At 45.7% G+C, this 27,720-nt stretch overlaps 1 protein-coding gene across 2 annotated transcripts in view; it reads right to left on the bottom strand.

Moving 5' to 3' along the window:
- Positions 1-231: 231 nt before the first annotated feature.
- The window catches only part of LOC101931094 (ovostatin-like), a 52,857-nt gene continuing 25,368 nt past the window's right edge, over positions 232-27,720 (bottom strand). Inside the window, exons 17-36 of one of the 2 annotated variants that reach the window (XM_065571796.1) lie at positions 26,789-26,930; positions 24,119-24,215; positions 23,429-23,657; positions 21,452-21,578; positions 20,280-20,401; positions 19,141-19,192; positions 17,751-17,834; positions 15,713-15,889; positions 15,133-15,214; positions 14,565-14,721; positions 13,639-13,713; positions 12,314-12,479; positions 8,365-8,585; positions 7,436-7,651; positions 4,599-4,723; positions 4,119-4,209; positions 3,485-3,553; positions 2,383-2,485; positions 1,952-2,025; positions 232-464 (exon numbers count right to left, since the gene is read on the bottom strand). In XM_065571796.1, the coding sequence (XP_065427868.1) occupies positions 1,961-2,025; positions 2,383-2,485; positions 3,485-3,553; positions 4,119-4,209; positions 4,599-4,723; positions 7,436-7,651; positions 8,365-8,585; positions 12,314-12,479; positions 13,639-13,713; positions 14,565-14,721; positions 15,133-15,214; positions 15,713-15,889; positions 17,751-17,834; positions 19,141-19,192; positions 20,280-20,401; positions 21,452-21,578; positions 23,429-23,657; positions 24,119-24,215; positions 26,789-26,930 (2,400 nt within the window). In that variant the 3' untranslated portion in view covers positions 232-464; positions 1,952-1,960. The remainder of the gene's footprint in view (positions 465-1,951; positions 2,026-2,382; positions 2,486-3,484; positions 3,554-4,118; positions 4,210-4,598; positions 4,724-7,435; positions 7,652-8,364; positions 8,586-12,313; positions 12,480-13,638; positions 13,714-14,564; positions 14,722-15,132; positions 15,215-15,712; positions 15,890-17,750; positions 17,835-19,140; positions 19,193-20,279; positions 20,402-21,451; positions 21,579-23,428; positions 23,658-24,118; positions 24,216-26,788; positions 26,931-27,720) is intronic. The other variant, XM_065571801.1, reaches the window with a different exon arrangement.

Genomic DNA, 27,720 nt, shown 5'->3' with positions numbered 1-27,720 from the left:
TTTGTAGTGATCTGTGCCTGGGTCCATACAGACAGCTTGAATCAATCACTCTCAGATGGGGTCTGTGCCTGAATAAGGCATTAAATCTGAACCTGGTGACTACAGAAATTTCTCCACAGTTAACAATGGCACCTCTGATCATTGCAGCAGAAACGTCCAGCCTATTGGAGTTGTGGGGAAAGTCCTCACTGGTACCAAATTATAAAGAAGAAGCAAAGCAGAGACCAGGTGTGCATCTCCAATAATGAGAAAATTTATTGACGAGAACTAATACATATTCAGGATATGGACCTGGAGAAAAGCTTCATGGAAGGAAGCATCAGGCCTAAGTTCAGGTAAAAATGACACACGTTGTCATGGACCCCTGTGATTAGAAGGGTGAAGTGCAATGAAATGGCCCTTTCTGTGACTGAACATAGAGGAAAATAGGAAACATGATCACTTGTTCATTGTTCACCACAGTCCTGGAGGAAAAAGCAAAGCAGAAACATCAGTGAGAACAAGGCATACACAGAATTCATAGATTCTAGGAGAGCATGAATTCAGTCTTGAATACTGTGTACAGATGTGGTTGCCACATCTCAAAAAAGATATATTGGAATTGGAAAAGGTTCAGAAAAGGGCAACAAAAATTCTTAGGGGTATGAAGCATCTGCCATATGAGGAGAGATTAATAAGACTGGGACTTTTCAGCTTGGAAAAAAAAACCTAAGGGGGGAATATGATAGAGGTCTATAAAATCATGACTGTTGTGGAGAAAGTAAATAAGGAAGTGTTATTTACTCCTTCTCATAGCACAACAACTAGGGATCACCAGATTAAATTAATAGGCAGTAGTTATAAAACAAACAAAAGGAAGTATGTTTTCACAGAACGCACAGTCAAGCTGTGGAACTCCTTGCCAGAGGATGTTGTGAAGGCCAAGACTATATCAGGGTTCAAAAAAGGAATTAGATAAGTTCATGGAGGATAAGTCCATCAGTGCCTATTAGCCAGGATGGGCAGGTATGATGTCCCTAACATCTGTGTGCCAGAAGATGGGAATAGGCGACAGGGGATGGATCACCTGATGATTACCTGTTCTCTTCATTCCCTCTGGGGCACCTGGCATTGGCCACTGTCAGAAAACAGGATACTGGTCTAGATAGACATCTGGTCTGACCCAGTATGGCCATTCTTATGTTCTTAATCTCTTGACCTCTGGGTTAGGGGCCCAGCTCACTTCTGCTGCACAGCTATATTGAGGGCAGCATTGTGAAGCTGGACCAAGGAATCCAGCTGTTGGATACATCTGTAGCTCCAACAGCCCAGCCCTGCAAGTAGCAGCCAACATGGTGTAAGAATGCTGCATTTCCAGGAATTGAACCAGGGCCTCACATATCAGGTGATATGTCTCCCACTGAACCAATACTCCAGCCCCAAGAATGACGTCAGTATGAGCCAGCTTTCTCTCCAGAAAGCATTTCACTGATTCACTGGCTAGAAATGGGATTTCCATGAGTCCCAGCTCCCTGTGAAATGGCCAGGTGGGTACCTGGAAGAGGCAGGCTTTAAAGGGCTGATTAGAAAAGCACTGCATTTTGGAAGATGCTAGCGCTTATATAATACTCTTCAGCCATTTTCCATCAGTCTGATTTTATGCACTTGGGCTCCAATGCTGCAGAGGGCAGAGCTCTTCCTGGAAACTGCTGAGTGTCCCCAACTCCCATCAATTTTGGGAACTTGGCATCTGGCAGGATTGGGCTCTTACATGAAAACAACCTTGTCTCCCTACTCTTTGATCAGGCTGGTGGAGACTAGATAACCCTAACCTACAGGAACTTCTATCAACCTCTTTACCCCACCTCTGTGCATCTACTCAGTGCAGCTCGTCATTTACCTCACCTTTCTTCTTGCTCTCCACTCACCACCTTCTCCTTGTATCTGCTCAGTGTCTCCAGCTCTCACTTACCTTTCCAGGCTATTCAATGTTTTCAGGGGCAGCTTCATTGCAGAGTGACTTGTATTCTGCAACAGCATGTTCGTCTGGAAGAGATGAGAACATTTCCATTGCAGTAAGAAGTCACTCCATCTCTGATGCCCATCACACAAACCTCCCCTCCTTGTGGAGTATCCCTAATCCATAGAAGCTCAGAATGGATCTCTTTGAAATCTTCCCTGTTCTAGTCCATCACCTATTCCACATTCAGCACATATGGCCTGAGCCAAAGCTCATTGAAGAAAACAGGTGTCTCTCCATTGACTTGAGTAGGTTTGGCTCAAACCCCTATTGAGTTCCAAGGCCCTCATCAGCATCCCAATTGTAATGGCCCTTCATCAGCTTTAATAAATGCAGTGACACTTCCCCCCACTTGCTGTGTGGTCTAAACAAAGCCCTCCTACCTGTTTCATAGTAATCGTAGATCAGCACTGAAGCTGGTTTGATGTTGGACACAGGAAGGTCTTGTTCAACAGAGAAGGAGAAACTGATAGTCTTCCGTGAGACCTGGGAATGTGAGGGACAGAGATGGGCATCAGCTTTTGTTCATAGAACGCTGACTCCTCTGTAAAGGGTCAACCCCAGGGACTGCTAAGCTGTGGTGGGTTCCCAACACACACATCTCCTGTGTGCATGATGCACTCCAGCCCTGGCATCCATTATTTACCTGCCTGTATCTGTCATTTTAGAAATAGTCTTAGAGAGTTTTTTAAAAATGTTATTGGTTCCAATTTTCCTCTCCTTCTTGTATTGCTGTGATCCTCAGTCATCATGAGTCCCAATACACAGGGCTCAGAGGAAGCAAAAACAACTTCTAAATCCCCAATGGTCATGACATTGAAGTCTAACGTCTTGCAGTCCCTCCAAGCATAGAAGTGAGGGTGTGCATCCCATGGAGAAGCTGGGAATCTCCCCTTTCCACTGGTGTAAACACTCCCATTGCTAGTCCTGCAGGGTCTCAAGGGAATCAACTTTAAAGATGCGACATTTTTTTCTGACTAGAAAAGCTGCTTCTGTGGCAGGACTGTGTTCTGCTAGCTCCAGTCCTGAGGCAGGTGCAGTTTGATTGGAGGGAAGGTGGAAATTCTCTATGTGGCAGGTGTGAGGAGGAGAAGGAGCATCAACATTTCCAGACCAGATAAAATTAGTGCTCCATCTAGTGCAGTATCCGGTCTGTGCTGGTGGCCAGCACCAGCTGCTTTAGAGGAAACCCCCTAGTGGAGCTGTGTGCACACTGGGGAGGTTGCTCCCTGCCCCCCAGCAGTCAGTGTCTGAAAGGAGGAAACATTTTGTGTGTGTTTTATTTTGAATAAAAGAACAGGAGGCTGCTGGAAGCTGCTGAGGGATTTGGAATGTTAGAATAGTTTCAGGGTAGATGGATTAATGGGCAAAGGTGCATGATCAATGCAGTTTATCACACATATGTGGAGTGGCTATGCATGTATCTTCTATGCAAAATTAAAACCTGCTAAACCCAAACCAAAGAATTGATTTTCCAGAACTCACACTCTCCAGATAGAAGAGGACGTGGTTTTGCTTGGTTTCTACCTGCATCACTTTCTGATCCTCACGAAGCTTTAGATGAGGAAATGTGGGAAACATTAAAATATTAATAATCACTGAAAGCAAGACACCCCAGAATCTGCAGTAAATGACTGAGCCAAAGTGTTATCTAATAGATAGCATGGGTCAATAAAAATAATCACTTGATAGAGACCCAAGTGTGTAGTGGCTTTGTCAGGAAATGCACATACCTAAACAGTTATATGGGAGACAGTCAGTTTGGAATTCCAGTTGGTTAATCTAATCCAGTGATCCTCAACTTTGTCCATATTAGGACACCTCCCTCCCCTGAATCTCACTCCAATTTAACCAGGCTCTATCTGGGAACTCCATCCAATTTAGCAATCTAGGAAACAGGGTAGTTGTGACACCCTGACCCCTGCTCAGGACTCCTGGAGGGTGTGACCCCCAGGCTGAGAATACACAATCTATTCAAGTGCTACAGACACATTAAAATCCCTCGGAAAGTGTTTTCTCAGTGCTAACCAGGCCCCCTTTTTTATCCAGTCCATGTTGTAATACTCTGTAACCCCCTCTTCCCCTGAGGTGGCTTATTCATGTCACTGCCATTCCTTACCTTTTGCAGTGATGAACTGACAGGTACGAAGCCAGAAAGCATCTTGACGTCGATAATGGCCATGTTGGAGATATTGCGTTTCCCGGCATAACTGAAATGGGAAGGACTGGGTCACTCTGGACCATGAATGTGGAGGAAACACAATGACACCTTCGGCTCCAGAGCGCATACACAGCCTGCAAAGGCCTTTTTGAATTGCATGTAATTGCTGATCATTTATTAACATGGAAGAGGTGCGGAAATGACCAATGATAGATGTCCAAGAAGGGGACAAGTATCCCCAGGGAGGGACAGTTGTCTGGAAAGAGGGGGTATCCCTGGGATTTGGGGTAAGTGTCTAGCAGGCCAAGGCGATTAGTACCCTCAGGTATTTTACACAGACCATCTAATAGCACTTTAATATTTGTAATCTGTTCTTTCAAAAGCCATCCCGTCTTAACCAGCCAGTTCTTGTCATCCAGGCAACTGAAGAGAGGTTACCTGGTTGAGAGGATGATGTCAAACTTTGCCCGGAAACTGTCTGCGCAGGAAGCATTTGCCGTCTGCACTGAGAGAGAGAACCCAGAAGTCTCATTGGGAAGAAGGATGTTGTATCTCAGGGTTGTCTGGAACAGATGAAAAATGGTAATGAAAATTAGAAATCAGTCTGAGCTATTGACCCACCTGTTGTGGTGCCTCGCAACCCCTTTTTTGCTCCATGCCTGGAGAAATCCTGACTGAATGCACCAATTCCCCAAGGGTAACATTTAGTGACTGGAGAACTACTTCAGCAAACCACCAAACTGCCAAGCTTTCCATCAGTAACATTAAAAGCCTTCCCTTCCCCACAACTGAGGTTCCATCCAGCTGAACAATGTAAGGAATAAGTGTGCCACCAAGTGGCCAGACAGAAGTGTGGGGAAAAAACATGTTAATCCCCATTAGCCTTTTGATCTGCCTAGGGATTTATAGGGTTCTCATCACCAATGTATCTGCATCTTATAAACTCTGTGAAGTAGGGAAATGCTATCACTGTGACCAAGTAGGATATGTCTGGATCAGATTATGAATTCTATTGTACACTATGTGTTGAACTCTAGTCTGGACTCGTGCAAGGGTAGCCTGTTGCATTGCATTCCAGACAGCTGCCCTAGCTCCTTTCTGAAGACCCATCATCAGAGTCATCTGGAGCTACTGATTCTGAATGACTGAACTATTGGTCCAACCCCGTGGAACAATGGTCTCTACACTGGGCCCACAAGGGTAGGGGGCAAGCATAACTGGGGGATCTGGAGCATCTCAGTTCGAGCACATGGCTCAGAGTCATGGCCCTATTTAAGAGCAAGATTCTGCTCTGTGCAGGGGCCCATCCACTGCAACATGTAAGAAGGGCTTGAAAGAGAGAAGGTAGGAGAGTGTTTCAGGCTAAGCAGCGTCTGACAAACCAGGGACTTACAGAAGAGATGAGATCAGACTTGGGACAGTGCATCTCAGGGCTTCTGTTATTCTCAAAGATCTGTCATTCTTGAATGCTTTAAAAGTAAAGCCACGATGGTTAAGAAACATCTTTGCTAAGTCTGTGTTCCTTACTTTCCTGCCAGAGTCCCAGTAGAAGCCCAGAGACCCTTAGACTAGTTGGGACTCTGATGGAGAATGAGTAAGCAACTGGGAGGCTTGAGAGGTTTCAGGATCCAGGGCAGCTGGATGGAAGCACCCCATATCCCAACAGATCTGAGCTTCTGAGTGTGCTGGGGACTCTCAGAGCTAGAAACAGTGACTAGACTCTACCCAGATCCAATTGACTTGGATTGGGCCCTCTCACAACAATGATTGGGCCCACTCACAACAGACTGATGCCTATACGGAGGGTACTGCACCAGGTTGTAACAATACCCATTTTACAGACGGGAACTAAGGCACATAGAGATTAAGTGATTTGCCCAAAGTCACATAGGCAGCTTTGCCAAAGCCAGAAATTCAACCCAGATCCCCTGAGTCCAGTGTATTGATCACATCACCATTCTTCCTCTCATTGATTGTGTTGTCTGGAGATGGCAAAGTAGGGTTCAAAGTTTGTTCACCTTTAGTATGATGTTTGTCTAGGAGGATCCTTTCACCATGACTAGCACACTATATGGGTTAAGATTCAAGGTGCAGCCACTCAGCAGGAACTAAAGGGGCAGTGCTATTCCAAATGGCTTCTATTGTTAACCTCTTGGCAGCTGCTATTTTAATGGATGAAATGTTTCTAAAGAGAGGTGCACAGAGTTTTGGCCTCTCAGAGTTAGCCATTATAAACTATAGCAGCTCTTTGGGTTTTTTGACCTCATAATGCTTGTGTTCCCAGTTCTGGCTGCATCATATGACATTTTCCCCACCCGTTCAATGCTGCACTGCTTCACTAGAGCATTTCCTGTGGACCATCCTTGTCGCAGTGATTTACTCAAGGTCACTCTGTGAGTCAGTGGAAGAGACCGGAAGAGGACCCACGTCTTCTCCCTTCCATTCCTGTGTTGCAGTCCGAAGACCACAGGTTAAGGACTGAATTCTGATGTGTTTTCTGCCAGGGAGATGGGTTCCTCTGGGAGGATGCAAATCAAAAAGCCCAGAGTGAAGCATGTGAGAGCTAGGGACAAGACATGGTCAGTAGAAGGGAACTGGCTCTGGGATAGACTGCCAGAGGAGATCAGGTGAATACAGAGCCTGACTATCTTTAGGAAATCCTGCAAAACCTTCCTCTTTGGAAAAAAAAAATCTTTCCACCATAGCAACAGTGAGACTCACAACACTGATGGTGCTCATCTATCAAACATCTACCAAACAAATGCCTGCAAAAAAAAAAATCTCTGAAAACATCTAACAAGTTTACCTATCCAACCACTCAAACTAAAACATCCCAGGCATATTTTTATCCCAAATAGGAAGATTGCTATTGATTTGACATGGAAGCAGTTGGATAATACAAAGATGGGCAGTAGTATAAAGCCCTATGACTGACAGATAGACAAACCATACTCCTTCAACTGGAACTCAAGTTTTACAAATAAAGAGGAGGATGTTTGTGTGTGACACAAGTCCAGTTACCAGTCATCACCTAAGAAAAACTAATCATGTGTGATACAGAGAAAAAACACCAAGGACCAATTCTTTCTTTCTTTCTGAACTGGACTTAAAGAAGTTGATATATTTGTCCAAAGAGTCTTAAGAAAAGAAATAACAGGGGAGGTAGGAAGGAAGGGGGGGAGAGAGAGACTGGACAAAAGAGAGGGACACAAAAGAAGAAAGGCTGTATTATGTGCTGAAGAAGCCACACGCTGAAGGGTAGGGTAAGCACTTACCTGCACAAAGACACATCCGTTGCCATTCACTTCCAGGGTATAATTCCCTGGGACATCAGGCAGGGAACTCTGCTGCAACAGTAGTCGGTTCTGACTATTCACCTCAAAGACCTTCTCAAAAGGCTTGCTGGAGCTGATTTTAACTGTGTTTTGGCTGTTCTCAGAGTAGGTTGCTGCACCATAATCAGCCAGCGCTTGAAGAGCAATAACTGTGTCCTGAAAAAGTGTAGAATAATTGTCAATGACAGACACACTGTGCTGGGATACTGCATGGGTTATTAAACACATGGTTCCAATACAGACCACAGTCATTTCACGGCTCACAAGATTTCAGTGCAGATGAGCCCAAACCCATCCCAATTCATCTTGGAAACTGAGTCCTGTAGAGCATTAGGGCACACCTCCAGAACGCTTCAGTGCACCAGGTGTGTCTGATAGCAAATCATACACACATCAATCATAGGCTAGAACCAGGGACTAAAGGAATTCTCTGAGCTCCTATTCATGTGAAGATCTAACTGTACCTGTTACTATTCAATTGCTGCCATGTGACTTTCAACTTGGCACATTTAGGACCAGATTGTCTTCTGGACAGTAGAACTCAACTCTAATGTTCTGCTTCCCCAGCAGGTGACATTTACACACACATCATTCTGCAAAGAGCTTGAGTGCATTGGCACTTTGTACGTAGAGGTTGAGGCTAGGGGTGGCAGCTGGCAGGGTGTGGGGAAGCCCGCAATCCCTTCATAGCTGTTATTCCAGCTTTTGGAATAGGGCCTGGACTATCTATGGGAGAAAGTGACCAATGGATCTTTTTAGTCACAGTCCTATTGGCTCTCTCTCTCTCAATCTCTAATGCAGCTGGCTTATGTGAGCAGCTGCCTGTGATTTCCTGGGCGTGATTAGAGGGCAGAAGGTAGTTGCTGTACCTGGGTGGAAGAGAAACCCCCATTGGGATTCTGCTGTCTGATGATCCACTGCACAATCTGTGAGGCGAATGTTAGGTCCTTTTGAGCCCGTTTGGGTTTGTGGAGCACTGCCAGAAGCACATAGCTGGTCATCTCAACCTCAGCAGAGGGGGCACGGGAATAGAAAGAGGGGAACGTTTCTGCAGGGGGCTTTACCGCCCGTTCCCAGTGCACTGAGCCACCTGAGAACAGAAAGGAGATTGTGAAGAATCAGAACAGCAGCTTAGTAATTAGTAGTCTGTGCTGCCATGCAGAAGCCCTAGTCCCAGTCTCTTTGAGTATGTCTTCTTTTGGTGGCATGTACAGTACAGAGACAGATAGTCCCCCTAGCATAGATATAAATAGTAGAGCAGGCAGAGAGGCGCTGCTTAGGTGAGTAGAGTACAGACATGCTTGAAAGCTGTGGGTATGTACCCAAGTACTTACCCTACACAGCTTTCTACTTGCCCAAGCTGTGCCTCTCCCAGTGTAGTGTTCCAGTGCCTCCCTGCGGCTGGAGCATTTCCCCACTTCAGGGAAAGACACAGGCAGTGTGAAAAGGTTCTGGCAGGGTTGAGGCAGCAAAAAAGGCTCTGCCAGCTACCCACTTCTGGTGCTTTTACTCATCATAGTGAAAGGATCCGGCTGCAGGGAGCGGCATCCTCCCCACCCCACCACCACCAGAAACTTTCACTGACACATGTAACTACACAGTACAGTGTAGATGCAGTTGCTTTTCACTGTGGCATGCAGCTGCACACACAGTACACAGCACCAGCAGTGGTGTATAGTGTAGACGTAGCATTTCTTTCTCCAGAAGGTTGGGAGGACCATGGAGAACAAACTCAGTGCTCTGCACTCCAATAGGAGATATAAATGTTTAGGTCTCAGTCCTCTGGCCAGATTTGGATGATTTAGTTGGGGATTAGGTCCTGCTTTCAGCAGGGGGGATGGACTAGATGACCTCCTGAGGTCCCTTCCAACCTTCATATTCTATGATTCTATCTGTTTATGTACACTGGTGTAACTCCAGAGAAACTCCACTGGACGTAGTAACATAAGAATGGCCATACTGGGTCAGACCAATGGTCCATCTAGCCCAGTATCCTGTCTTCTGACAGTGTCCAGTGCCAGATGCTTTAGGGGGAAACGAACAGAGCAAAGCAATTATTGAGTGATCCATCATCCCTTGTCATCCAGTTCCAGCTTCTAGCAGTCAGAGGTTTAGGGACACTCAGAGTATAGGGTTGGGTCCCGGCCCATATTGGCTAATAGCCATCAATGAACCTCTCCTCCTCCTTTTTCCTACCCAGTTATACTTTTGGCCTCCACAACATCCCCTGGCAATATCTTCCACAGGTTGACTGTGTGTTGTGTGAATAAATACTTCCTTCTGTTTGTTTTAAACCTGCTGCCTATTAATCTCTTTGGGTGACCCTTAGTTCTTGTGTTATGAGAAGAAGTAAATAACACTTCCCTATTCACTTTCTCCACACCAGTCATGATTTTATAGCTCTCTATCATAGCTCCCCTCTGTGGTCTCTTCTCACCTCTTTAATCTCACCTCATATGGAAGTTATTCCATACCCCTCATTTTTGTTGTCATTTTCTGTACCCTTACCAGTTCCAATAAATCCAGTTACTCCTGAATTACAGATGTAAAGGAGGGAAAAATCTGATTCCTGCTCCCTGGCTCTCTCTAGGACTTGGAGAGCTGCAAAGACTAGGTCTGGTGCACCAGGTACTAAATCTTGCCAGCTCCACTTCCTGATCACAGCATCTTCCTTCCCTGAGGTGAGCAGGAAGTCAAAGGTGCCTGGATTTGGGACTCTGAGGGAGATTGCTCGGTGCAGTCAAACCTCAACTATCCAAAACAAAGTTTGTTGAAACTCTCCATTATCTGATAGTTGGTTAAGTCTCCTGATGTTTCACTGAAGCTCTGGTCATGGAGAACAGAGGAACGGCTATGTCATACCCGCCCAGTGGTCCATCTCATCCAGTACCCTGTCTCTGACTGTGGCCAGAACCAGCCACCTTCAGAGGAAGGTACAAGAAATTGTAGAGTGGGTAGTGTGATAGACCCAGACCAGTTGGGAACAGCAGAGTAGCAGAAGGGAGATATACTGGCCACTAGATAAGTAGTTTTCTGTTCCCTGAGTGACCAGAGCAGGGGCTGCTCCAGGCTAATAGACCACCTGATCCAATTAACCTGCTAAGAGTCAGGTGAGGCAGTTAAGCACCTGACTCTAATTAAGGCCCCTCTGATGCTATAAAAGGGCTCACTCCAGTCAAGCCAGGGGCAGCCAGAGGAGAGGAAGTGTTTGAGGAACTGGGAGCAAGAGGTGTGCAAGAAGCTGAGAGTGAGTAGGTGTACTGCTGGAGGATGGAGAAGTACAAGCGTTATCAGACATTAGGAGGAAGGTCCGGTAGTGAGGACAAAGAAGGTGTTGGGAGAAGGCCATGGGGAAGTAGCCCAGGGAGTTGTAGGTGTCATGCAACTGTACCAGGAGGCACTCTAAACAGCTGCAGTCCACAGGGCCCTGGGCTGGAACCTGGAGTAAAGGGCGGGCCTGGGCTCCCCCCATACCTCCCAACTCCTGATCAAACACAGGAGGAATTGACCTGGACTATAGCTTCTACCAGAGGGGAAGGTCTCTGGACTGTTTCCTGACCCACAGGGTGAATCTGTGAAGCGAGCAAATCCGCCAATAAGCGCAGGACCCACCAAGGTAGAGGAGGAACTTTGTCACAGTAGTTATGAAATAACCTACCCATGAAGAAGTTTCTTCCTAACCCTCCTTGGGTATGGGTAGTCTTAAACCCTGAAATATGACAATTTAATCCAAACAACTTTGTTTTTTTTTAATCCTACCTAATGTAACTGTGGATATTCTCATGGTCCATATACGATTCTGATTTTTTAATGAATCTTGATAAGTTCTAAGCCTCAATGGGCTCTAGTAGCAATGAGTTCCATGTACTAATTATGGGTTATATTAATAAGCATTTCCTTTTATAAGTTTTCAATTTGCTGCCTTTCAATGTCATTGAATGTTCCCTTAGTCAGGTATGAAAAAGGCGGAACAGGAGCACACAATCTACCTTATCCATATCATTCTTTTATTTCTTCTCTTTCTGTCTCTGCTTTAAATACTCTTTTCAATCTATTTTCTAATGGAAATCATCCCATTCTTCTGGTCGGTTTTGTCTTCTATCTCTGAACCCCTGTATTTCTGCTAGATCCTTTTTGAGACGAGGAGGACCAGAACTGAACACAATATTCCAGCAGACTGCTCTGCAGGAGCAGTTACTCATCCATCTGGCCTTGGGGATATTGGGATTAGAATGCAATTATATTTGTGTGCCACAAGCTGTCACCCTTGCTACAGAATAGTCACATAAAAAGATAAGACAGATAGATTGAGAGAAAAGGCTAGAACTAAAGCAAGAGAGAGACACTTGTCCCAGTTCTCTCCTTCCAGCTACCCTTGATTTGCACCAGTGAAAGGGAGGTCAGAATCAGGCCCAGTAAATTCTCATAATTGATAACCAAAAAGTTTGGTGTCAAAGTATTACATAATATTGCACATCTGCATGCACCTATTTGCACAGGAGGAGGGGAACTTGGGAGGCCTGGTTGAGGTAGGGAGGTGGACATGACAGTCAAGGGCTCCATCAGTATGTGGAGAGGAGGGTTAATCTGGGTTGTGTGTTAAAAACAAAACCACAGATCTGCTCAGCATCTCCATTTCAACTGGCCTACCTATGGGCCTGCCTATCTCCCTATGTATTTCTAATGAGTGAAACTCCATGACAAATAAAGTTACCATGGTTTCTATATTTGAACACAAGAATTAAAGGTGGCAGTATCATCTAGGTAGGCCCATCTGCCATCAGTGCTAATATCCCAGAAAAACTAGGTGACACTCACCGACTTTCTTAGCTGATTTGTCCAGCTCCTTCAAGAAGAAGTCACATTTCCCCTCATTGCCGACCAGGCAGAAGATATAGGCCAGGAGTGCCTGGATGTAAACTTTGCTGATTTCCTCTCCAGATGCAGCCTCCAAGCAAAACAGGCCATTTCGGACCACGGGGTGCTATAAAGAAATAAATTAGATCTGTGTGTGTGTGTGGGACGTACATCTTCACACAGACAAATATTTCTGTTCCAGAACATTCCAGGCTCACTTTATCTGGCCACCATCACTGCAGTGAACATGGAATATTCTAGGTCCAAAAGGACTGCAGAAGGGGCAGCATGACATCCCTAAAACAAGGATTTTCAGACTAGGGAAACATCATAACACAGGAGTGCCTTTGGTTTCGTTACTGAAGTTAAAATTTGAGTATAAATGAGAGCTCATTCTGTCCCCCTTCCAGTCCACTGCTTCTTCTTAGCTCTACAATAAGTTATTAAACTTCCATTGGTAATCACATTCTGTAGTCATGGACAAACTCAACATTATGGGCCAGATTCTGCTCTCAGTGCCTCCAGTGTCAATCCATTGACATATATGGTGTTGTCCTGGATTTACACTGAAGTAAATGAAGTTACCCCAACGTCACTGAGATCACAATTTGACTCCATGTCTTCACTACTGCAGAATATAGGCCAGGAGGAAGCAAGCTCCTCAGACAGAAACAGAACACCTGCTAAGAAAATGTATGGAAAATACAAGTCAGGAAGTCTGACATTTTAGGGTCTAAGGCCCAACCTTTGCTCTCCCTGACGCCAACCACTGTAAAGCAAGACAACTTGTCCCTCATTTTAATGGACTTTTACATTTTTAACTGGCTGCAGCATGTGTATCATTCATCAGAACTGAACTGGAGCTTACTCCACCTCTGCACATAGTCAGAGATACACGAGTTAACAGGCACATTTGGATGTTTCAAGGGTCTGCCCTGAACTTTCTCTTGGTCCTGAGTGACTCATGTTTAAGGCTGAGATATAATACAAGCACAAGAGCCTGACAAGTTTGCGGGCACATCTAGCATTTCATTTAATCAGATGTTACACTGAGCCATATACTGCCCAAGACCCTATAGACTGCAGTGGAATTTCTGCTTGAAGACTGGGGGTAGCATGTAGCCCCTTTTCTTTATTAACAGCAATGAATGCATACACATTCTATGCAGACATGTCCCTGTGGGTCATCACTTCCAGTACCCAGGCAAATTTATAACAGATTCTGGGGCCAAGCCAACTGACTGAAACCAATTAAGGCAGGATAACAATAGTGAAGGAATCCTTACCGAGCTGGGGTGTCCAGCCTCAAGCAAAGCTGTGGTGATGTAGGCTGTCAGTGAAAGCTCATCATCGACTCCTCCCTGAATAAAACACACGACAGAACTAGTCATTCCAGGGGGGGAGGGAACCGCCTTCTCCTCCCCCTGGACTGTTTCACTGACCTACCACACCAGAGTGGTTCCCATATTGGGTTATTACCCTGTTATGCCTGGACAGAGAGTTCAGGATAGCAGTTCTCAAACTGATCACCAGTGTTTGCTGGTCACATCGGATTGGCTCTGCTTCTATTGCTGGCCGAGTTCTTTACAATGAAGAGCCTGGCCAGCTGTGGAAGCAGTTCTTAAGGATAGGGCCGGCTCCAGCATTTCTGCCGCCCCAAGCAAAAAAAACCAAAAAACCGTGATCGCAATCAGCAGTGGCAATTGGGAAAAATAAAGCCACGATCGGCGGCGGCAGGTCCTTTGCTCCTACAGGGAGTAAGGGACCTGCCACCCCTGAATTGCCGCAGGTGCCGCCCCTCTCCCTTGGCCACCCCAAGCACCTGCTTGTTAAGCTGGTGCCTGGAGCCGGCCCTGCTTAAGGGAGAAGAGTGAGCCTAGCAACCTCTCATAGGGGCAGCTGCTTGCCTAAGAGGATGTGGGAGAGGAGCCCCTAGATGCAGCAAGCAAAGAACTTCTTCAACTTTGTTCTGTAGTGTCTGAGATAAAGTGTAGGTGCTGGGAAACTGGGGAAAGAAAACAGATTTATGAGATCAAAGATATGCTTTGGAAAATGAAATCTATTAAACTCTGACATTATTAATTGTCTATATCTGAAGAGTTATCCCAGTGGAAGGGGGAAATTGGGGATTAAGGATGCGATTTAGCAGAGGTAAGAAAGTGCTTTTCCAGTGGCAGGACAGGAAGTTCAGCAGGGAGCAGAAATGTGTCACCTTCAAGGCATTGTTGAAGAGTTTCCCAACACTTTGGAAGCAACCACTTGACTTCTGTTTGCTTGAGAGCCAGATCAGAGTTTGGGACTGGACATGGTCATCAATAAAGATATAGCGCTTGGCTTGTGCGAATGACTTGTATACGAAGGCGGTGAGCCTGAAGGAGAACAGCACAGATATGAGCAGTCACTTGGAGTCTAAAGCATCAAAACTCAATGCAGGTACCTTCCCTTCCTACACACAGGCCAGGAGAGGAATGAGCGACAGATGATGGGATAGAACTGTTTCTTTAATCTGTCTGTAAAATGCTGGCTTTGTGTCCATGTGTATGATCATGTCACCTCAAGTGGGTGAGTCTACAGAGAAGAAAAAGGGACCTACTGCCAGTAGCAGCTAAGAGAGTTCTCCTTTAGCATCACTGGTAGAGATGTTTGTTCTTAGAGCATTAGAACTAGAGTTCTAGTCCATGCTCTTTACATGTGTGTTTGATTTATTTAGTGTGTGTCTTTCATCTGCAGCTCATGGATTCATTACCAGCCCAGGCCTCAGCCAGCTTCCCAGCTCTCACCATGTGTTTCCTTCCTTATCTCTGGTCCCAAAGATACTGTAGGATCCATCCGGGTGTTTGTATGACAGCTGTTTCTGGTACCCTGAAAACACACAAGGAGGAGGAAATGTTTCCTGATTAAAACCAACAAAATCCCATTTTAATTTGTCATCAAATAAATCCAGAACCCGAATTAGAGGAATCAAATGGGGATGAGCCTGAGGGACTGAGGGGAGCAGAAGAACATTGACTTGGCATCAAAGCCTGGTGGAAAGGAGCAAGGAGAGCGCACTAAGGATTGACAACAAAAAAACAGACATTTGGAAGGGGCAGGAAGACACGACATACATGGAGTGAACCTCAAACAAGGTGAAAAGGTGGGTGGGGAGGGGATAGAAGAGGCAGGATGATGTAAGGAGCAATTTCAAGCAGAACTACCAATTGATTTGCAGGAACAAGCAGGTCAGCAGGTTATTACAAGGCAGCTACATGGTTCAGTATGCTTAGTTAAATGAAAAATGTGGAGCTACCAGGGTAACTTTGTAGTGCATGCTATCAATGGAGGCAGGAGGGTGTCACAAGTTAAGGAGAGGCCCCTCACCACTGACTAAGTAGCTGATGGCCTTGGATTTGGTCTCCTCACTCAGCTGCCCCGTCTTATTCAAATAGTCCAGGACGTAGATGTTGGGGGCAAACAGGACCATGTTCTGCTCCCCGCAGCCAAAGGGCATCTGGAGGAGCTGCTGCAGGTTCTGCATGGCTGTGCCCAGGATATCGCCTGGGAATAGAGACATAGGGAGTGAGTTTCACACAGAGCCAACATCAGAATCTGCAAAGCTAATATGTACTACAGAACAATAATATCAGTACAATAGCCAGGGACCCTCAAGATCCTGACAGAGATTCTAGAATTAACCCCTAGTTGCAGAGATTCTGCCACTGCTTTTCTCAGTGGTCCTTGAATCCCGAGCACAGGAGGACAGATTTGTTCTGGTCTAAAGTAGAAGACAGCGAAAAACCCCAAACAAGAAACCTCCACACCTCATGCCCCTTTGCCCTCTACACCTGCACTTTGCCAGCTAATCTGCACCAGAAATATATTGAACATGGCAAATGCCTGCAAAGCTTCAAGCAGCTCGTTTTTATTTAAGAACAAAAAAATACCCAACCAGGAAAGGTTTCTTCCTTATCCCAAGAAAGTTATACTTGTCAGTACAGCCTGGGCAAAAGAGCCCTGGACAGGTTTAAGAACTCCCAACCCAACAGGGCTAGAAATGGGCACTTCAGAGCAGAAGTTTCCAAACTGTGGTCTCCACAGCCCTTGCTGATTGTCCATAAAGAGCTGGCTGGTCACATGCTACCAGCATTTTCTCTTTATTTCCAGCTGTTAAAATGCATTACGAGAGAGTTGAAATACATCAAATATTTTCCAAATGTTACCTCTCCATGTAAGAAATTGCTGTAGTTGCCACAGGGATGGCATGAAATGGAGAAGCGTATCTGGGTGATCATGAATCAGGTGATGGAAAAACATGTTCAGGAGGCATTCTCTGTACTAAAATATTGCCCCCACTATGAAAAACTTTGGGAACACTGCTTCATAACACTTCAGTGGAAGGATTTTTAGTTCCTCTATGGCAGTGGTTCTCAAAGCCGGTCTGTTGCTTGTTCAGAGAAAGCCCGTGGTGGGCCGGGCCAGTTTGTTTACCTGCCGCGTCCGCAGGTTCGGCCAATTGCGGCTCCCACTGGCCGGGGTTTGCCGTTCCAGGCCAATGGGGGCTGCGGGAAGCAGCGCGGGCCGAGGGATGTGCTGGCCGCCCTTCCCGCAGCTCCCATTGGCCTGGAGTGGCAAACCGCGGCCAGTGGGAACCTCGATCGGCCAAACCTGCGGATGTGGCAGGTAAACAAACCAGCCCAGCCCACCAGGGGCTTTCCCGGAACAAGCAGCGGACCGGCTTTGAGAACCACTGCTCTATGGGACACCCATCAATTGTTTCTAAGGCTTCGTACATCCCAAGATATCAGGCCTTAGAACTGCAATGCAATTATTTATTTCAAAATGATATTTGGGTGAAATATTTAGAGGTTTCTAAAATTGTATTAATTTCTATTTTTTCTCCTTCCAAGGCCTGGATAACTGAACTCACAGAGAGATACAAAAGTATTTTAATAAAGCTTTTAAAACACCCTTTGCTACAACATTGCTAAAATAGTATTTCTAGAAAGCATGGCACATTCAGAGCAAATGATGGGGTACGGTGGCATAATGCATTTATTAGCATGATTTTGGGAGGACCAGCATAACTCAGTAAGGGCTTTGTCTCTTGTGAGTAATATAGCTTAATATATAGGATGGTGGGGTGCAAAGGTTTTATTGGCATGAGTTTAGGATGGGTGCATTTGGCATGAGTGGCAAACAATTGAATTAACCCAAACAAGTGCCAATAACCCCTTTATACCAAAAGAGAGGAGTATCACCAACATCCAGAACCTGGGTTTCTCCTCTCTGGCAAAGAGGATGTCTTCTACCACTGCAAAGCTGGCTGGTTACTTTCAAAGAGGCAGGAATAAGCCTTGTTGCTCAGAAGTTTGCCTTTCCTGAGATGTAAGAATCTCAATACAAAACTTAATAGATTTACCAGTGACAGAACAAGAGGCTCTGGCTGATCCTTCCACCAGGTTTTCAGGCAGCTTCAGAGACACTGGTTCCGTGGCTGCAGCATCTGCGGGGAAATATTAGATTAATTTTGATCATTTATATCAGGAATTTGATCATAGCAACTAAGCACTTCTTATAAAAGTTAAAATGAATGAACATCAGAAGACACCCACAATGGAGAACAGTATATGGAAACTGTTGCTGTTGCCCCCAAGAGCATAACAATAGTCAAGAGTGAAGGAGACAAAGTAAAACTAATACAGTGAAAGCCAGACAAAATGGGGCAAATCCTCAGGTGTTGTAAGTTACCACAGTCCACAGAAGTCAACGTATATAGGCAAGGCCAGTGCTCACAGGATGTGATGACACTTGTGGTGGCCAGGAACCCAGGTTGAAGGAGCATCTTCAGCAAGACACTTAATGTGGGGGGTTGGTGAGGGTTAGAGTCCTCTTTTTTGCTCCCTCCATTAGTAAGTGGTCTTCCATGGCCTTCACAGCAACTTGGCTACTTACCCCTCTTCATGGCAAATTCATTCTAAGGCTCCCCTGTCTCCTTTCTGTCTCTCCACTCCCAGCCCTATCTTCCATCCTCACTGGGAGAAGGAAACTGAAAAATTAAACTCTGGGGGAAGACATTAATCAAATATGCCTTCAGGGGGCCCAGGACATGCTTGAAATGTCCCAGTGAACTATGTATCTTTGGTAGTTATATGGCCCCCTGCACTATTAGCAAGTGCTATTATGCCACTAAATGAACTGAGACACAGAGACATGTTTACATTGCACACTAAACCCGGGTCTGTGGGACTGTGCTTGAACATCCACCTTGCATTGTAAACAGAGGATTGCAACTGGCAGACCCGGGTCTCAGTGCTGTGCTAACACATTCATCCTGCATACTCTGACCAGGAGCTGCAGCTTGACCTGTGCCACACTGCAAATGACAGGACTTGGACCCAAGTCACAGCAGGACTCAGGCTCTGACCCACCCCTGAGCAGGGTTCTAGGAGCCAGATCATGAGTGCTTGCTGTACCCAAGTCAGGCTGATTTGCATGTGAACAGAAGGGGGGCTTGGGCCCAAACCTGAGTCAGAACCTGGGCTTAGTATGCAGTGTAGACATTCCTGTGTGACCTTGGGCAGATCACTTAGGGTGGTTAGTGGCACAGCAGGGAATTGAACTCTCATCATTCCACTGCCAGACTAGCACTCTAACTCCTGGACCATCCTTCCTCACACATCTAGGTGCCAGCTGAACAGTGCCTCCGTGAAAGGCGGATGGGTCAGGGATTTACAAAATTATTAATTAGTGCTGAGGGAAAGAGCTTTGGTCCCAGTCAACAGGTACAGAATTTGGAGAGATGCCCTTACCCTTTGTGCAGATGAGGGAGCTCTGGGTCACCTCCTTTTCAATTCCTTCAGGCTGGTCAGTGGAGGGGAGAGAGAGAGGAGACACATACAGCACATCAGAATGAATGTTACATAAGAAAATGGTCCAATGAAAAGCCATCCCCATGTCTGCACTATCAAGTAATCAGGGTATTATACCCAGACTCTAGGGACCAGACACATCCATGATCTGGCTGCTACTTCAGGGGAGCTCTAGACAATTGGTTTTGAGTTTGTGGAGTCTTTCCCTTTCTTCTTCCCTCTATTACACAAGGGGATGGGGGAAACTTACTGTATTTCTCTTCCATCTGCTTCAGTCCTCCCCTCTCTTTACTTCCCCCAGCATAACTCAGTAAGGGCTTTGTCACTTGTGAGTAATATAGTTTGATATAAAGGATGGTGGGGTGCAAAGGTTTTATTGGCAGTCCCTGAATGTCCCAGTTTAAGATGATATACAGGATGGTAATATTCCTGCCAGCCAGGGGACAGCTGTCATAGATGCAGGGCTAGTGCTTAAACATGGTGCTAGGTGCCCTACAAATACCATTGCTTGCTAGCTGGATTGAGTCAGATGCAGGAAATGACTAGGAAATGCTAAGCAGAGTTCTGAGAGGCCTGTGGGAGTTTCATTTCAACTCTCCTGGTGGATTTGCATCCTGTGGATCATACGTATGCTGGTCCCAGTTATGGCTCTGCCTAAGTGTAGGATGCAAACACAGTGAATCCATGCACAGGGTATTTTGGGCTTGGAGAAGGAGTCCTTTTCTACAAAGTGGCTACATCAGCATGGCCTGTCTGACCCCAGGCTGGCTAACGCAGCAGGCAGGACAAACTCTCCAGCACTGCAGTTAGAAGGAGCGAGGGGTTTCAGGGTGGGCTGGCTCACACACTCTGACCTCCATCATATTCAGCAAACACTCATCCTCCCAACAACACTCTTGATGGTAGTGGCATCGCTCCTAAACTGAACACCCAGCCCTATCCCAGCTGGCTGGCACTGGATCCAAGCCTGGTGCGCTTTAGAGCACCTCAAATACTTAGACTTGCTTTCACACATACTTGCTGCACTCTTCACGGAAGGGAGGGATGTTCAGACAGAGAGCCAGAGCTTTCCACTGTACCTCAACCAACAGGGTTCTAATCAGGGTGTCCTTCCACCCTATCTCCGGCCTCCCAGATGTTCTGTTCCCACACTTCCCACCATTCTTCTTGGTCTCAGCAGTAACACTGAACAAGACATCACCTGGAATAACACCCGATAAAGAGAAAAAGTTATTTCCGTTGCCCAGCGTGATGGCTGATGTTAGCAGATTTCTACATGTGACAAAGCTGCAGTATGGAACTTCGCAGGTCAGCTGGTGGACCAAGTGGCCAGGCAGCAGTTCTGCAGAAAAGGACCTAGGGGTTACAGTGGATGAGAAACTGGATATGAGTCAATAGTGTGACCTTGTTGCCAAGAAGGCTAACAGAGTTTTGGACTGTATAAGTAGGAGCATTGCCAACAGATTGAGGGACGTGATCGTTCCCCTCTATTCGGCATTGGTGAGGCCTCGTTGGAGTACTGTGTCCAGTTTTGGGCCCCACACTACAAGAAGGATGTGGAAAAATTGGAAAGAGTCCAGTGGAGGGCAACAAAAATAATTAGGGGGCTGGAGCATATGACTTATGAGGAGAGGCTGAGGAAACTGGGGTTATTTAGTCTGCAGAAGAGAAGAATGAGGGAGGATTTGATAGCTGCTTTCAACTACCTGAAAGGGGGTTCCAAAGAGGATGGAGCTAGGCTGTCCTCAGTGGTGGCAGATGACAGAACAAGGAGTAATGGTCTCAAGTTGCAGTGGGGGAGATTTAGGTTGGATATTTCACGAGGAGGGTGGTGAAGCACTGGAATGGGTTACCTAGGGAAGTGGTGGAATCTCCTTCCTTAGAGGTTTTTAAGATCAGGCTTGACAAAGCCCTGGCTGGGATGATTTAGTTGGGGATTGGTCCCGCTTTGAGCAGGGGGTTGGACTAGATGACCTCCTGAAGTCCCTTCCAACCTTGATATTCTATGATTCTATGACTGTTTAGTCACCATTGATGAGCAGCCATGGGGTAATGGAGCTCTGAACTCTATACATGGAAAGGGCCAGGGCAATGCAGCTCTCTATAGAGCACCTCCCAAGCAAGCAAAGTTGTGGCAATACAGCTCCAAGCTCTATGGACTCAGAAGATGGACTGGTTAGGGATGGGCTTTTTGGTGACACATGAATAGACTAGCATCAGTCACAGGACAGAAAGTTGTGCAGAAACTTACCGAGTTTTTTTGAGATAATATTCCAGACATAGGTTTTCCTCTCATTGGCACACACGCATCCATCATCTCCATTTGGGGAAAGGAGCTGAGCCTGGTAATCCTGGGAATTGGCTAGCAAAATACCAACCTGAGAGCAGGAGAGAAATACTGATGTGGTGCAGGCTATGTCTGACACAAACAGGGTCAGCATTACAGGAACTCCCTTCTGCCTATCTCCAGTGGGTATCCAATGCCAACACTATGGGGCAGAACCGGGACAGGGGATGCTGTGGTATTGGACGGGCAACACTTCAGGGGACACCTTAACAGAGCTATCTTCTGCCTGTCTCTAGTAGACATCAATAGGGACATGAAATATACCATGGAAGCAGATAACCTAATATACTGACCAGCACCCATGCTCTCACTCAGTACAAAAGGTGCTAACACCTTCCAGGAGATCTGCATAGGAAACCATTGCCCGGGCTCTTTTTTGCTGCTTTATGGGGTATATTGAAGGCCACCAAGGGTTGTTACTTTTTCTTCCCAACATTTTTTCTGATTTCTAGATTTCTGTGTTTTGTTGCAGGACTACTAGGAAAACTGGAAAGGGATTATGACATCACAAGAGATGGAGAGGAAAAAGGATTTAAACTGTTTAAAACTCTGGTGGCTTTTTGTTTGTTAACATCTATTTAACACAGACTCTTAACAAACAGTAAGGAGAAAAGTCTTTTTCTGATGATTCAAACACACCTCTTTAATTAAGGGCTAAGAAAGTTCCCACTGTAGTTCTCCAGTTATCCTAGGAGACCTCCACCAAAAAGAGGATAAAATGAGAGTTGATGATTTAATATTAAAATCAAGCAGAAAAAAACATGAAAACCAGGGGGGCGGGAAATCTAGCTTTTTGGATACAATGCAAAAAAGCAAAAGTGGGTACAAATATTTTTCGCAAGTCCCCTTTAAGTTGTGTGTAAGCTATTGAGGAGTGTGGGTGCACCCCACTGTTATTGGATGTGTTCTACCTGAGGGTAGTGAGATAGGCAGAATCCCACTATGGGTAACTAGAAAGAACACGTCTCTTGCACCTTCTGTCCTGAAGGGCAGAAAGCTCTGCCTCATGATGCTGACTGGTGCACAAGAAGTGCAGGCTATTTATCCCAGCTTTCAGAAGCTGTATAGCGCCTCTGCCTAGGCAAACACTCCACTGATACAAGCACTGATTCTGATGGTCTCTGTACCCTACACCCTAGACAGGAGTCAGAATCTGACCAGGCTCAACTCCCCACCCCCAACCCCTTGTGCTTACACTTTGGGAGGCCCAGGTCCAGGTTCTGCCTTGACTTACAGCCTCTGTAGCCCCACTAAAGTCAACAGAATTGTAAAGAACCCTGAAGCATGAATGATGCTTGCCCACATGCTCAGGGTTTAGCTGATTGCCATATTTGGGGTCAGGAAGGAATTTTCCTCCAGGGCAGATTGGCAGAGGCCCTGGGGGTTTTTTGCCTTCCTCTGCAGTGTGGGGCACGGGTCACTTGCTGGAGGATTCTCTGCACATTGAAGTCTTTAAACCGTCTTCTGAGGATTTCAATAGCTCAGACATAGGTTAGGAGTTCATTACAGGAGTGAGTGGGTGAGATTCTGTGGCCTGTGTTGTGCAGGTCAGACTAGACGATCACAATGGTCCCTTCTGACCTTAGAGTCTATGAGTTAGAGTCTATGCTATGTACACACCCATATTTCTGGTCTTTTCAACTCCCCACGGAGGTTTGCTTGTATCTCACTCCCAGGACACAATTCAGCAAGCTCTGTCTCTGCTCTGTAGTGGCCCAGGATTGGCGCAACCAGGCTGATTTGCCATAATACCGATAGGTCTTAACAAATTTACCACATTGCTGCTTGTTTTAGCCACACAGGCAGGAGTCCTGGAAAAGATGTGGTATCTTCCAGGTTATGGGGGACACATTTAATCAGAGTGAGAAGAAGAGGACATACCTTGATGCACCTGTCCAGGTAGTTGAAGACGTTGGCTCTAAGGAGGAAGTCTTCCCCCCGGATGATGGAATAGGGCAAGGTCAGGTCAACAAAGAAAGGCTGGAAGGCTGTCAGGGAGGTGGGTGCAGAGATACCAAATCCAGACTCCTTCTCCAAACAGAAAACGCTGGCTTTCCATTCGGTGATGGTGTCAGGGATGGTGAATACAATGTTGGCCTTGCCAGTGGAACTAGAGGGAATGGGGCAGAGCATGTATGCGGTACTCAGTAGAGACAGATTTTTCAGAGAGTCAGCAGAGTGAGCACTGCCCATGTTCTACTTGGAGAATTCCCCTTGTTGTCTGAGTGCTCAAAACTCATCACTCAAATCCCCTGAAGAGAAGCCCCTAGAAAATTCTCCTACATGCCACTTGCCTGAGGTAACACAACAATCAGTGGCAGAACATGGAATAAGACCATGAGTTCGTGACTCCACTTAAGTGACAAGACACTCCTTCCCTCTCGCTAGCCAAGTCTGACATGCTGGATGCATTATTTGGGAACATGTACTGACAGCCTTGAACAATATCACCATGCAGGGATGCGGGGAGGAAGCTGGCTATAGGTAGTGTTCCATGCCCTTCCTGATGCCTTTCAGGGCAATAGTGGGCCCTTAAAAAGAAGATGAGAAGACAGAATAAGCAATACTCACCCTACTGAAAAGAGATCCCAAATCCATGTCTCGGGGAAGAATTTCCGAACAGTCTCAGTCATGACTCTGCCTCGAGAATCATCTGCAGAGACAGTCTCTGTTAAGGGAGAATGGGGAGCTTGCTTAAACCCAGTGCATTTAGCAAAGTTACAATCGCAGAATGGCCTTTGCATATGGATAAAACTGTTGCCACAGTGTTTATCCCCAAAACTGGCAAATTACTGTCCCCACCCCCATACCAATGTGCCTCAAACTTGTTCAGGAGAGAAAACCTCTAGGGCTAAGCAGGGAATTCAATCTTCTATTGAGTTCCAGTTGTAGTGGGGAGTTTTTGAATGTGGCCGCCTATATCACCCAGAACTGGACTGAGACCCACCAGCTCACTTCATACAGGCCACCCAGTGGTGAGCTGGGTTAGAGATGAGTGGGAAACAGTTTTCCCCATCCCTCGGATATTTTCAAGAGATCAACTTTTTTTTTTTAACTTTTTTTATTAAGGGCAAAGTTAGAATAAAATGTTCACATACTAAATCATACAGTGCCTGTCCCTTATTCAGGATCAGGTCAATATTCAAAGTCCAGGACAAAGATTAATCTCAAACTGGGATAAAAAGTTGAAATCTCAAAAATATTTGTGAACTGGAAAAAAATTGGTTCAGGACCAACTGAATTATTTATTTAAATAATGGCAAAATATCTCATTTCAGTTTTGACCCTTTTTTCTTTTTTATCCTTTTTCAGTATACCTATCTTAAATTTTGCAACAGAAAGTAATTTCAAATTGGAAAAACAGATTTTTTTAAATGATGAAATGAAACATTTTGACAATTTCAAAACTTTTCATTTCAATGTTGTTTTCAAGTCAGGAGATCTGTTGAATATGAACCTGTTTCATAAATGGTTTCATTGAAAAATTACCAACCAGCTTTAGAGATGGGAGTATCTTTGGACAACAGTGGCAAGTCTTTGCATTTATGTAGCCCCTTCTAACTGAGGACTACAGATATCTGCGCATACATTAACCAGTCCCTACAACACTCCTGTGAAGTAGGTATTGCAAACCCAGTTTGACAGACACAAAGGAGGCTGTTTGACTTGCCAATGGTCACCCAGGGAATCAATGACAGAATTGGAAGTAAAAACCAGGTGTGACTCTAAGTGCCCCTGAATTCACACCCCATATGCTACTGCAATGATGTTTGTTCAAAATATATCTTGTAAGGTATCACTTGAAAAGTAATAGCACACTAGTCATGTATATCATTGTAAAATGCATGTGTTAACCTTAGATGTGAAGTTATGAATTGATTCTGTATAATGTTACTGGAAGATGTGTAAGAAAACAGCCTAGCCTAGGTAAAGGTGATAAACAGGTCTGCCCTAGACCAAAGAATGTGTGTTTACCTCAGCTTAAATATTAGCCATGAACAAAGTTATCAAGCAAACCAGCAGGGGTTTTCTTGAGCTTGAACTTGAGAGACAGAATTATCATGGCTCTTGCATCCCAGAGAGACACAGGAGACTGAATACGCCTTCCTAACTTTGAGAACGGAGACAATTCTTTGGGAATATAAGGGACAGAAAGAGACTTCATCTTTATCTTACATCTAAGACGACAGGGGAAGCCAGCACCTTGTACTTCTATGGAAGATCCTGACTGAGAGACAATCAGCCAAGCTGGACTAAGAGTAGATGGTCAATGAAATCATCTTAAACAAAGACTGTGCCTTGCTAGACAAGATTTAGACTTTTAGGTGCATGTTTTAACTTTCATTTGCTTGTAGCCATCTCAACCTTTATTTCTTTTACTTAGCGTCACTTAACCTATGTCCAGTTGTTAATAAACTTGTTTTAATCTAAACCAGCCCCGTGCCGTGTCTGAACTGAAGTAATTGTTAACTCCAGTTAATGCGGCAAGCTCCTAGTACTGTCTCTTTAAAGGAAGAAATGAACCTTATTATATCTTTGAGTGGTCCAGCAGAGGCCTGGACACTTCAGAGCACATGGTTTTGAGGAAATTCAGGACTGAGGTTGTGCTGGGGTCACTTGGCTAGTAGTAACCAAGGCTAGTGGATACCAGAGTCTGGCTGTAGTATAACAAGCAGGCTGCTGGAGTCCGGGCTGCTGAACCAGGTTTGCACAACACACAGACACCCAGTGCATGCTTGTCTGCTGGCTGGGAGTATCCAGACAGGAAACCATAGCAGCCGAGCACGTTTAGGCACCCAGAGGTAGAGGGCAGACCAATGTCTTACTGGTGTAGCTTGCATCCCATAATGTGACACCAGATCTCCTGACTCTCAACTCTGTGCTCTAATCCCAGTGCCATGCTGCCTCTCAGTACAAACTGCTCATACTGGAACCAATAGCCAGCTGGTCCAACATGTCTGTATTACATTTCCCAAAGTGCCTAGGCTGTCTGCTCTCGGGCTGGATTGGAAGCAGTGGCTTAGAGGTGACAGGCTTCCACTGGCATTACCTGAAACCATGTATACTTTGGTTCCATGCTGGATTGGGATTTCAGATAAAGATATGTGTATTTGTGAATGCTAACATGCACACAGGCTCGTATGTCCACTCCACACAGTGCACCTTCTCCCCACAAATGTTCCTAATCTCACAGATCCATGCAGGAAAAACATCTTTTTTTTTATTGCCGCTCACTATTACCTGACAATTTCGCAGTAGCCATAGTTGTGGACAAACTCCCACCAAAGCCAGGACGGCCAAGGAAATCAGGGCTTGGTCTGACACTTCCACACACCACGGGCTGCCGCAGCTGAGCGTTGGTAAAAACCTTCATGCCCATCTCCTTCAAAATCAAAACAGAAAGTACATCAACCACCTCTGCTTCCTAGTACAGCTTTATTCCACTCTGCCCTCCTTCCCCATCCACAGCCTTCTAGTTACAAGAGAGTGGATAATACCACAAGTGAACAGTGTCCATCTAAACTCCAGGCTCTTCTTAGTGGTACTATTCCCCCCCCCCTCCTCCATCCTAGGGCCAGCTTCTCTCTCTTCTCCCCTGTAGCTCTCTACGGCATTTTCTGTGCCAATGTCAATGAGAGTTCCGTGCATGTTAGAAATGCAGAATATGCCACAGGAATCCATACAGTGTGTGCACTACAAACACACAATGCTCAAGACAGAGGAATTTGGTGCTGAATCTCTAAAGTACGACAGCGACACAGAGGGTGACCAAACGTCCCTATAAAATCGGGACTGTCCCGTTATTGAGCAGTTTGTCCCATGTCCCAACCGAAGAACGGTTAGGACGACATTTGTCCCAATATTTTGTTTCGGGCGCGGCAGCCTTTTTTTATTAATTATTATTAATATTTCTTTTTTTTTGCTTAGGCGGCGATGACAGGCAGGGGGAGCGCCTTTTCAATTGTTTCACTCACCCAGCATGTCCGGGTCTTCGGCGGCACTCCGGCGGCGGGTACTTTTTTCTTCAGCGGCAAGATTACGCGCTGCCGAAATGCCGCCGAAGACCGTCAGCAACTGAAGGACTCGCCACCAAAGTGCCGCCGAAGACCCGGATGTGCTGTCTGAGCGTAACAATTGAAAAGGCGCTCCCCCTGCGGCTGTCCCGATATTTT

The sequence above is a fragment of the Chrysemys picta genome, chromosome 1, assembly GCF_011386835.1.
Source record: "Chrysemys picta bellii isolate R12L10 chromosome 1, ASM1138683v2, whole genome shotgun sequence".
NCBI classification, from domain to species: domain Eukaryota; kingdom Metazoa; phylum Chordata; order Testudines; family Emydidae; genus Chrysemys; species Chrysemys picta.
This window is presented reverse-complemented; position numbering and strand designations above follow the sequence as displayed.